Raw genomic sequence first — 12571 nt, forward strand, 5'->3', positions numbered from 1 at the left:
GAAATATAGCTTCATGGGGAACCCAAACCCCCAAGCCAATATTCTTTCAAGATTATTTGGGCGCCTGGTGTTCCTGATGCCTTCAAGGACACATCCAGGCAATTTGTTACTCTAACAGAGAAAAATGGTCTGCTACTGAATTCTTCTGGGACGTTTCCCAATTTTCTAAGTTGCCTGTAGCTCTAAAGTTTTTATGGAGGTTCTATGAAAGCTGCTTAGCTTTGATGTCCCCAAGATCTACCCCAAACTCCCATCTCACCTGGCCAAATGAAGCTGGATAATGGGAGCCAACCACCCTTTTCTAGCCAGACCTGGGGAAAGAATGGCGGCGTTTGAAAACAGTTCTGGGAAGGGTCGAAACTCGCTTGCCTCTCGCCCATCCCTCTCTGCAATTCCTTGGACTCCTTTCCCTCCTTCGGATCTCGTGTGCGTGTGCGAGCATCTAATGCGGGGAAGGGGAGGGGAGGGGGATGGCCAGAGGCTTTCCATCAACAGATCACGCAATGCAACTCTGCACGCAACGGGGAGGTGACACTCGAAGGATAGAAACTTTTCTCAGCCCCCAGGGATAATAAGAAGAGGAGGGCTTTTCCCTGCCGCCATCTCAAGCGTTTGCTGGCTGGACGATGTTGGGATCGCTCGCCTTGGTCACTCGGGACGCGATGCAAGACGGAGCGTGGCCACTTTAAGCGCGCCAAAAACATCTCTCTCTCTCTCTCTCTCTCATATACTCTCTCTCTCTCTCTCTCATTTACTCTCTCTCTCTCTCTCATATACTCTCTCTCTCTCTCATATACTCTCTCTCTCTCTCTCATATACTCTCTCTCTCATATACTCTCTCTCTCTCTCATATACTCTCTTTCTCTCTCTCTCTCATATACTCTCTCTCTCATACTCTCTCTCTCTCTCTCTCTCATATACTCACTCACTCTCTCTCTCTCTCTCATATACTCTCTCTCTCATATACTCTCTCTCTCTCTCATATACTCTCTCTCTCATATACTCTCTCTCTCTCTCTCTCATATACTTTCTCTCTCTCTCTCTCTCTCTCTCTCTCTCTCTCTCTCTCTCTCTCTCTCTCTCTCTCTCTCTCTCTCTCTCTCTCTCTCTCTCTCTCTCTCTCTCTCTCTCTCTCTCTCTCTCTCTCTCTCTCTCTCTCTCTCTCTCTCTCCCTGCCTCACCTTTCTCTGCAGCGGCAGCGCAAGAGGTTTTGCCGGGCGCAGAGCTAAGCTGAGCGGCCGGTGCAACTCAAAGCACACCAGCCGACTCCTTCCCCGATCAGGGTCTCTCACAGGCGGCGGCAGCAACAGCAGCAGCGTAGATCGCCGGCAGCCTCAGCCCCGGACAGCGGTCTTGAGCTGCTCTCCTTCTCAAGCGCGTGAACTGCAACCACTTGTGCGCACAGCTCAAGCGTGGGACGGAGGCATTATGACCCAGAGAGATCTGGGAGAAGCGTTAATTAACAGGTTAGTCCTGAGATGGAAAAGAGCTCCATCTCCTTGAGTTTTAGGACGGGTTGGTTAAGGTTCTTTTGTGGTTAACGTCAGCTTGTAATAAAGTCGTGGCGATGATGATCCACCCACGCAACACCAAATGAGCCAGGCTGTTTGTTTGTTTACTTTCTGATTATTCCAATACTCGAGGCGGCTTACAAAGTGGAATAAAAACCAGAAGTATACACTAAAGCAAAATTAATTTGTTCAAATAGAAATTAGAACCAGTCATTAAGGTATCAAGTACAAGCTTGGCAGAGTTTTCCAAAATACAGGTGTCTTCTTTCATTATGGTATAATACCATTGGAGGAAAAGTCTTTAATCTTTTTTTTAACCAGGCAAAGAGGTCCCTTTCGCAATATGTCGAGAGAACTTTCAAATCCTTTTCTCCATAGCAACTAAAGCTGTTAACATGTATTCCTTAGAAATCTTAAACTGCCTGTTGTCTTCCAGTGTGTTTGAGTTACAAATTTTGCATTTACAATGGCAATTTAAAAATCTTTTTTTTTTAAATGGAATTTAGGTCCTAATATTCCATGTGATTTACAGTCAGCAGTTTCTTAAAAAGTTGACCTTAGGATGGCCATCAAAACCTTGAGATATTCCACATCTTTAACTTGGAAACTAATACCTGATTCTTACTCTAACTCTGTTCTGACAGTGGTTTGCCATTAACCGTCAGGGTGGTTTGTTTTTTTTATGGTTAACCCATTTTCTGTAACTATACAACTACACTGACCCAAATCATGGTTGGCTAGTGTGGATCAGTGCATCACCAAATATTGCCAAGTGGCTGAATTCCCCATTTTTATGTACAAGTATGCTTCATCGACTATTGATTAGACTTCTGAATAATCCTCTTACATCCTCTGTTTTCAGTGACTGGATTGTTGGATTCCTTGTTCATTTTGTCTGATGAGAGGAAATCCAGCTGAACAGTTACTGCCAAGTTACAGTTATTCACATCAGTTTGAATGTAACAATTAACTCCAGTGGTTACTATCAAGATAAAAGGATGCATCCTTCACCAGTGACATGGGGAAAAAAAGTTCTATTGAAATCAATGGGTGCTTCTTTCAGAGTTCTATTGAAGTTAATGGGTGCTTTTTTCAAATATTTGTGGATTCACTTAGGACTAAATCCTATTGGAACAGTGGTTTTTGTCTTCAACTATATGGGTTAAATTGGGTTGCATATCAGGATATTTTTACTCAAGTTAATTGCATGAGCTAATTTAAGAAGACAGGTAAAACATATAAATTTTTATTACACTCAATAAATCAGAAATGTGTGGGAATATGTAGTTTACCCTGTTCTTCACCTACATCTCATATAGCTAGATTTTGCAGGTTTGGCCTGCAAAAATCTGGAAAACCACTAGATTGCAATGCTCAGCATTTTCTGTCTCTCTCTGCTCTATCTAATAATCTTGTGGTATTTTTGCAGTTGAGACATGTAGCCCCATGCTTTCCTAAGGATTATCTTGATTTTTTTTATCCATCTCAACCTTTTTTTGTTAAGAAAATGAAGAGCCAACAAGCAATATAGATACAATGCTGTTTGGATTCACAGCCAAATCCCCAATTGTGGGTGGTCTTGGAAACATTACACTTTATCCTAAGACACTAAGTCATGACCATAAACAAAACCTGCAAGACACTTTGCATACACAGCAGCTCGGATTAGTTCAAACCAGTGGCATTAATTTTGGGGGAGAAGGGAAGTAGTTTGCTATCATCTATTGTTTAATAAGATTGATTTATTTTGAAATTAGCAAGTTAGAACAGAGATTTAGTAATGATTCAAGCTTAGTAGAATCCCCAAGTTCAATGAAATTACTTTTGTAGTAGAAGCCATACATCTTAACTAGACTAAAAAGTTATTGACTAGTTTGTAGTTTACTATGCAATTCATGTAGCATAGTTTGTTTCAGCTTGTTATGCAAACTCAAGGAATAAATGAAATGAACTGTAGCATGTTGTGAGAACTCAGCCCTTTAGGAGATGCTCTCATTTTGTGATGTGATCCCAGAGAAGAGAACCTTTTAATATAAACATACATCAAATCCTGTCCAGATGCTTCTTTTTCACTGAAGGATTTCTTTTGGTTGATGATGCAATTCGCTGTTATACATGAAGATACTGTCTCTAGTAACTTCAGATCTTCCTGTTCCTGCTATGTATTTTTTATTGTTTTCTATCTGATGTGGCTTATCGAGTAGCACAAATATGAAAATTCTCACTTCAACACTACATAAGCTCCTATAAAGTGTTCTTGAACTTTTAACTTTCTGGTAGAACTCTATGGAACTGGAAATCTAAAATGGAAACTTTGCCTGGAAATCTCTGCTCTAAAAGTCAGTGGTTCTCCTCCACTATGGTTGAATGTTACTCCATATAGATAGTGTGTATCTCTGTTAAATCCCTTAAGTATCACTTAAGTATCACTTGTCCTTCTGGAAAGTTTTAGATTTTTAGAGCACAAATTCTTCAGCATGCAAGTGAGTTGCTCTTATGAAGCTGTAGTAAGAACTAAAGCTTTTTAGTTAAGATACCCAGTGCATTTTGCCCTGTGCACCTGAAAGAAAAGTCACTTCCTACAGCCAAACAGAAATTCACAAATCTCACATATAAGCCAGCCTCTTTCTGTGGCATGGGTAGTGGTGATGATCCAAAAAATCAGGATGGCAGCTATTACTGTGCAATTGAAGCCTCACCCCTTTTGATAAATGTTGGACCCACCTTGACCTTTTGGGCACCATTCCCCTCCACCCATGGAGGCCCCAGCCCATCTTTATTTTTTTATTTTTATTTTAATTCCATTTATATCCCGCCCTTCTCCGAAGACTCAAGGCGGCTTACAAGCTTAGCAGTAACCTTCATTCTATGTATATGCCTACTTATTAGGGCTTTCACACACACACCCCCCCAAGCGGCATTATTACAAAGTCAGCTTAATTGCCCCCAACAATCTGGGTCCTCATTTTACCTACCTCGGAAGGATGGAAGGCTGAGTCATTATTAAGTACCCATAACTACTAATGCAACCGACCAGAAAAATGCAAGAGTGGGATTATAGATTTTGGAAACATACAACACATAATTGAAAGCCAACATGTTTCAGTTTATTAACAGTCTCTTAATTATATTCTGTCTTGTGGACTCCTTACTCTAAACTTCAGAGTCTGAGAACCTTCCCACGGGGAGGGGAGAGGAGGGGGGAAATTCTCTGGGATACAGATAGATCAAGCGCACAAAGCGGAGTCAATTATTTTTAAGGCGATGTAATCATGTCGCAACCCGTATCTGGCACCACTAAACGTTACGCATTTGCAAGCGGGCACCGAAAACCACTGGTGCAATACATCAGCGTTTCCCAACCTTAGGAACTTGAAGATGCGTGGACTTCAACTCCCAGAATTCCCCAGCCAGCATAGCTGGCTGGGGAATTCTGGGAGTTGAAGTCCACGCATCTTCAAGTTCCTAAGGTTGGGAAACACTGCAATACATCTTAAGTTTTGACAAACCCCCCCCCCCCCAAGAAGCGCTCCTAAGGCAGCCTCTTTTCTCCGCAGCGCGCGCCCTCGCGGGCTGGCAGAAACGCTCCGGGCCGGCGTGCCGCCAATGCGAGGCTTGCTGCTCCTGCTCCTCTCGCTGCTGCTCGCCTGGCAGGCGGTGAAATTTCTGGCTTTGGAGTGGCGGCGACGGAGGAGGCTGGAACCGCCGGGCCCTTTCCCGTGGCCCCTTCTGGGCAACGCAGCTCAACTGGGCCGCGCCCCTCACCTAGCTTTCGGACGCCTGGCGGCCACCTACGGCAGCGTGTTCCAGCTGCGCCTGGGCAGATGGCCGGTGGTAGTGTTGAGCGGCGAGCGCGCCATCCGCGAGGCCCTCATCCGCCAAGGGGCCGCCTTCGCGGGCAGGCCTCCTTTCCCTTCCTTCCAGCTGGTATCCGGCGGACGGAGCTTGGCCTTCGGCGGCTACTCCGAGCTGTGGAAACTGCAGAGGCGCTTGGCGCACTCGACCTTGCGCGCTTTCTCGGCGCGCCGCCTCCTGGAGCGGCCCTTGCTGGCCGAGGCGCGCACTGCGGTGAGGCTCCTGGTGAGCGCTTGCGCCGGCGGCGCCTTCGTCGATCCGTCCGGGAGCCTGGGGGTGGCCGTGGCTAACGTCATGAGCGCGCTTTGTTTCGGCAGCCGCTACAGCCACGCTGACGTCGAGTTTCGGCGGCTGGTGGGTCGGAACGAGCAGTTCGGGCGCACGGTGGGCGCCGGCAGCGTGGTCGACGTGCTGCCCTGGCTGCAGCGCTTTCCCAACCCGGTGCGCTCGGCCTACCGCGCTTTCCGCGCCCTCAATCAGGAGTTCTACGGCTTCGTCCGCCAGAAGTTTCTGTGGCATCGGAACAGCCTCCGCCCGGGAGATCCCTTACGCGACCTGATGGACGCCTTCATCCGCCTCCAGCAAACGCAGCCGGGCTTGCCTCTGGAGCACGTGCCGGCCACCGTCACGGACATCTTCGGCGCCAGCCAGGACACCCTCTCTACCGCCCTGCAGTGGCTCTTGATCTTCCTCATCAGGTGAGCTGATTGGCGGGAGAGGAAGACCGGAGGAGCTATTGGGCGCGGCTAGAAATGTTAGGGACCAATATAAGAAAGATCAATAAAAACCGCTCCAGGGGACATAACTGAGCTGGTCTAAAGTCTAAAATCTATGAAAGCAGTCAAAAATAAAAATTAAAAATCGAGTTTTATCCTCTTTGAATGCGTTAGGGCCACGATTCATGCCCACAATCCCAACCATGATCCCGATTTGGACACCACTATATCTTGTAAAAGGGACGCGGTGGCTCAGTGGGTTGCAACGCTGAGCTTGTCGATCAGAAGGTTGGCAGTTTGGCGGGTGCCCGTGCCGCGTAACAGAGTGACCACCTGTTACTCGTCCCAGCTTCTGCCAACCTAGCAGTTCGAAAGCACATAAAAATGCAAGTAGAAAAATAGGGACCACCCTCGGTGGGAAGGTAACAGCGTTCCGTGCGCCTTTGGCGTCTAGTCATGCCGGCCACATGACCACGGAGACGTCCTCGGACAAGCGCTGGCTCTTCGGCTTTGAAACGGAGATGAGCACCGGCCCCTAGAGTTGGAAACGACTAGCACGTATGTGCGGGGGAACCTTTACCTTTACCTATATCTTGTAAACATGCATTAAGTATATCTTCCCTGTGGTGTCTAAATTTGAGCTAAACTCTGAATTCAAGACAGCCCAAAAAGCTGCTGACAATTTAGTAAGAAGACTGACATTTTGAGAGATTTTGCAGCCTTGCAAGGTTATGCAATTTTTTTTTAAAAAAAGAGGGGGGTGATATTACACAAATTTGCACGATGGTCTCTGACATCTAACCTGCACTGGTGCTAAGCAAAAACTTAAGTTTCCCATTTATTTCCACACCACCTGCTCAGATAGTCTTAGGATTTCTGAATTATTTGGAACAAATGTGGGGAGGGGGGAATGGGGACAAAAGAAACATGGGCAAATGCTGCCTCCTTCCTATCCCCTCTCCTAGTAGAATTTTATCTCATGGAGGAACAGAGCCCCATTTGTGAAAGCAAAAGACTAGACTTATTTATTTGTTTGTTTGTTTGTATCCCGTCTTTATTATTTTTACAAATAACTCAAGGTGGCAAACATATCCATCACATATTCCTCTTCCTATTTTCTCCACAACAGCAACCCTGTGGGGTGGATTGGGCTGAGACACAGAAGTTACCCAGCTGGCTTTCATACCCAAGGCAGGACTAGAACTCTCAGTCTCCCCCTTAGATCAAAGTGGCCAAGGATTCATAATTTAAACCAGCTTTTTATACCTTCACATGTACCGGAGCATATTTCAGTATTGTAAGCAAATTAAGCAATTTAATATTAGTCAACACTGTTGCAGGCTGATATAATCTTGGATGATAAATATTTCAGCTGCTTAGGTGGCAATTATTTTTAATGAATGTTGTTTGTTTGCATCTCTCTCTCCCTCGCCAGATTGTAGAAAGAAAAGGTTATGAGTTACTGATAATTTCTGTTTGAAACATGGACCTTTGCAGTTATCAGGTTATCAAGTCAGGAAAAAGAATGGATTTTCCACGGTTTGCTCTTCATTAATACGAATCTCCAATGAAACTTATATTCTCTAGATCGTTGTTTTTTTTTTGAAACAAATAATAGCTCTTCCTTGGATCTTCGGTTTGGTTAAGAAAAACCAACTGACGATTGTAATGCTCTGAGTAGATGACAAATAAACCTCTTGCATATTTTAATGTATATTTTTAATTTAAATACTGCCCCTCCAGATGGATACATGGCAGTATAAAATTATCAAGAAGATCATGAGAGAAAATCAGAAGACTTAGAAATAATAATCCTCAAAACTCTCAACATCTTCACAACTGATTATAACCAGAGTTCGTATTAAAAATAAGCATAATGATGACAGATCTTTTTTTATTTAAAAAGTTTTACAATACATTTTATTTTTAACAAACAAAACACAAACCCCCCCACCCCCTTCCCACTTCCCAACCCTCCCCAGCCCCTCCCTCCCTTCCCCCTCCCCCCTCCCCGACTTCCCAGAGCTAAGTACAGGGTATAAGAATACAAACAATCATAATCTACCTTATGCAAACAATCATAAACTATTAAAACTATCGCACTTTAACTCATATAAATTAACTCCAAACAGTATAAATATCACATCAATAATTATTCAAATACTGGATAATACTTTTTAGTCCCATATTTACTCCACAGTATCTCTCTGTTGCAAATAGTCTTTCAAGTACATTAAAATCTTTGCCATATCCTCCAAATTGGAAACTTTTACAGTCCATTCTTCTATAATCGGCAGTTCTTCCTTCTTCCAATATTGCCCTACTAAAAGTCTTACTGCCGTAGTTAAATTCAACATCCGCTTGATATCCACAACAGTAGTGTCAGATCTTCGGTTTGGTTAAGAAAAACCAACTGACGATTGTAATGCTCTGAGTAGATGACAAATAAATCTCTTGCATCTTTTAATGTATATTTTTAATTTAAATACTGCCCCTCCAGATGGATACATGGCAGTATAAAATTATCAAGAAGATCATAAGAGAAACTCTCAACATCTTCACAACTGATTATAATCAGAGTTCGTATTAAAAATAAGCATAATGATGACAGATCTTAAGTAAGTACTTTTTCATTTTGTTCAGTTTTGTTCAAGAGTCTGGATTTCTAGTGGGCATTATTATTATATGTTCACAACAATGTAGAGTCATAGCTGCCAGTTTTTAACCTGCTGTTGGCCTTCATATGCATCGAGTTCTTTCCAAGAACCTGGGAGTTCATAATGTATCAGCATAGTATATTTGTGGATCCAAGTGTTGTGATTTTTTTGCAGTCGACAGAAGAAATTTTATCAATGTGAAGATGAAAGCTGGCTGGGCACCTTGGGCCAGTCACTTTTAGTCCACCTCACAGGGTTGTTGTGGGTAAAATAGGAGAAGGAAGGGGTGCTAGGTGTGTTTGCCACCTTACTTGTTATAAAGTAATAAAGGTAGGATAAAAATCTAAAGAATAAACTTTCAGTAGGCAAAGTAGGAGTTTATAAGTTATGAGTCCTGTTTCAGTCAAATTCAATCAAAATATTACAGCAGGCCCTGATTTAAAGAATAAATGTTTGGTTATCTTTTCTTTAACTTGCCTATTATCTGTTAGAATTGTATAAAATTGTTGGGAAGAGAGTGGTTGGTCAGTTCCTTAAATGCCATGATTTTCAACATAATATATTTGTCCATCTGTAAAACTATTGGAGAATGATACAAATTTTCTACTCATTTGGGAAAACGAACATGAAAGAAAGAGAATATATGTGTGAGTCCTTTTAGCAAGATACTTATACAAAGTAAAAAAATGCTTGACAAGCATCTCCAAAATGTCAAGGCCCAATTGCTGAACATCAGAATTGCATTTGCAAGGGAAAACACATAGTCACAAGAGATTTATCTATCTATATCTATCTATATCTATCTATCTCTTTCTCTGTCTGTCTCTCTAGTCTCTCTCTCTCTCTCTCTCTCTCTCTCTCTCTCTCTATATATATATATATATATATATATATATATATATATATATATATATATATATTCTCTTTTCCTGCCACTTGTGCCCCCTCACCTGATACTGTCTTCTTGTTTTCTTAGTAGCATAGGTTTGCCTAGATAATATTTGCTTTCAGAGAATTGAGGGAAGCATTTTAAAAACAGCTGCTGCTGATGTTTTTAACCAGGTATCCAGAAGTGCAAACTAAGCTGCAAGAAGAAATAGACAAAGTTGTTGGCCGAAACCGCTTGCCCTGTGCTGAGGATCAACCCCGTTTGCCTTCTGTCATGGCTTTCCTATATGAATCTATGCGCTTCAGCAGCTTTGTGCCTGTTACCATTCCTCATTCCACCACAGCCGATACCATCTTGATGGGCTACCACATACCCAAAGACACAGTGGTCTTCATCAATCAGTGGTCAGTGAACCATGACCCAGGGAAATGGCCTGCTCCAGACGTTTTCAATCCAGCAAGGTTCCTGGATGAGAATGGATTCCTGAACAAGGACCTTGCTAGCAGCGTGCTGATTTTTTCAGTGGGCAAACGAAGGTGCATTGGGGAGGAGTTATCCAAAGTACAACTCTTTCTCTTTACTGCTGTCTTGGTCCACCAGTGCAATTTCAGTGCTAATCCAAAGGAAGATTCTAAGATGGACTTCACCTATGGCTTGACTGTTAAACCAAAGCCATTTACACTCAGTGTCACACTTCGAGATAGCATGGATTTGCTGGATAATGCTGTCCAGGGACTTCAGGCAGAAAATGCATCTGAAAATTGCTTGTTTAATACATGAATGCTCAGGTTTGAATGTTGTCTGTAATGCTGTATAAGGATGGTATTTCTTCTCTCTCTTTTTTTAAATGAAGCCCTTAGAAATACAATGCATTCTGGAGAACTGCTATCAAGATACGAAGTAAGACAATGTATGAATAAGCATATTGTGATTTGCAAACTGATGTTTTTCTTACCTCAGCAAATCTTGCCAACCATTCTCCATAGTGTGAATTTAATCACTAGAAACTTCCCTATTTACACTGTGGCATTCCTATACTTTGTTCACTTATCTTTTTACTGGCCATCTGCACAATTCCCTCATTACACAGTTCCCCTTCTGTATTTTCCTTGTGTTTTAATTTTTCCTGGGGAGGGGTAGATTTCTCTTAACATCCTATCCAGAAAAAATATTTTAATGTTGAAGACCAATTAATAATCAATAGATTATAAAATAGTACCTACCATCAGTATAATGCACATAAGCACTAAGTTTCAGATGGCCAGTTAGATCACTTCCATCAACAGGAGAGTTGTCACATCCATTGTGTTAGATGACAAATAGAAAAAGCGTAGGAAATCAACTTTTGTAATTGAGTGTCTTCCAGGCACTGGAAGACACAATCTGACAAGTATTTCACGAGTGCTGCCACTATAGGGTGTTTTTTAAAAAAAATAATCAGGAATTTTGTCATGAACTAGGCTAGAAGAAGGTCAACATGGCTCTTTAGCTTGAAAATGTGAAGCAAATTTGGTTTTTAGCAAAACACCAACAGCAAATAATAATTTAGTGCCTTTTGATTTTAGATGTCATATTTAGAGCACTATTCTCAAATCTCTTAAGTTCTGCTAAAAAAATGGAAGTTTCAAAAATCACCCAGCTGTGAATTATACATTGGAAAAATGAAACAATGGGTTTATGATTTCCAGTGCGTTATATTAGCCTTCCTCATTTTCATACCCTGCAGAGGGGTTAGATTCAACTTCCATAATACTCTGCCAGCATGGCCTTTGATCATACTGGGATATTAGTTCAATCCTTGAAAGATACCACACTGTATTATAGAAAGCTGCATTATATAATCCTGCAGCTGTATAGACCAATGCACCTGCTTGTGCATTCCATTTCTGAAATTCAGAATAACAGGAAACTCATGCATTTCTATACTTAATTTCATAATTAATTTTGAAAGAGAAAGCAAAGGGTGTAAAACAAATTTAGAAAGGTGATATCATGAATTATTTCATTATCTACAACAAATAACATTTGTTCTGAGAGAACTTAGCCTGCTTCTGTGAAACCCTCTGTATGATTATAAACATATTCATCTCAGGTCAACATAGGATTGGTCACAGGGTAATATTTTTAGTTATGTAAAGAAGCTTTGTAACTGCTTATGAATAGGCATATCTATTACAGAATGTAGTATTTTAACATTATTCAACATTATTCTCACTGACTTTTAATAAATGTTGATGGTAATTTTGTTCATTCAACTTCCACAAAACCTTTAAAAAATATCAGACTGATAATACTGCATTTATATATGCCAACAGAATTCAGTTATATAAATAACTTTTAAAAAGTGTTTAAATCCTATTGTACTTGATCCAGTATGCATAATGGTCAATTCTAATCTGAGTCGGTCACTGGGACCAGAAGTTCAGTCTTCCGAGCTTTCTGACTCATGCTGGTGACCATCTTCAGGGAACATCTCTCTTACCAGAATGTTTTTACAGTACATTAGTGTGTCACATTCTGGTAGAGAGAAGTTCTCTGAGGATGGGCACCAGCATGAGTCCAAAAGCTGGAAAGACTGAACCTCTGGTCCCAGAGACCGGCCCAGATTGGATCCTTCAACATTATCCTGGGACACTTATATTTGCTTCATTCGTAATGGTCACTTCATATGAAAGCCAGTAAATCTGGAGGTGTTTTTTTTTAAGATGGATGGTTAATTATCCAAATTACTATTTTTTTCTCTGTTCCAATTACATTGTACTTGATGAAATTTTAAAATGTGTATCACTGTGGATTGTCTTGATTTACTTATTATTGTGCTAGGGGCAGGCAATATGGAGTCACTCTTAGTGTTCATCAGATTTTTATTGTTTGTATCACCTAATATTGTTTTTTTCCTAATTTATTTTATTTTAAAAAATGAATTGGGCAGCTGGCATATTA

The 12571-nt window shown here is 41.7% G+C and overlaps 1 protein-coding gene across 1 annotated transcript; it reads left to right on the forward strand.

The window, feature by feature from the left end:
- Positions 1-1428: 1428 nt before the first annotated feature.
- On the forward strand, positions 1429-10408 carry CYP1B1 (cytochrome P450 family 1 subfamily B member 1; the record flags this gene model as incomplete). The annotated part of the gene is made up of 3 exons (XM_083376173.1): positions 1429-1466; positions 5036-6064; positions 9802-10408. The coding sequence occupies 3 exons, from the start codon at positions 1429-1431 to the stop codon at positions 10406-10408; spliced, it is 1674 nt and encodes a 557-aa protein (XP_083232299.1).
- Positions 10409-12571: the final 2163 nt, after the last annotated feature.

The sequence above is a fragment of the Vipera ursinii genome (assembly GCF_947247035.1).
Source record: "Vipera ursinii genome assembly, chromosome: 1".
NCBI lineage: Eukaryota > Metazoa > Chordata > Lepidosauria > Squamata > Viperidae > Vipera > Vipera ursinii.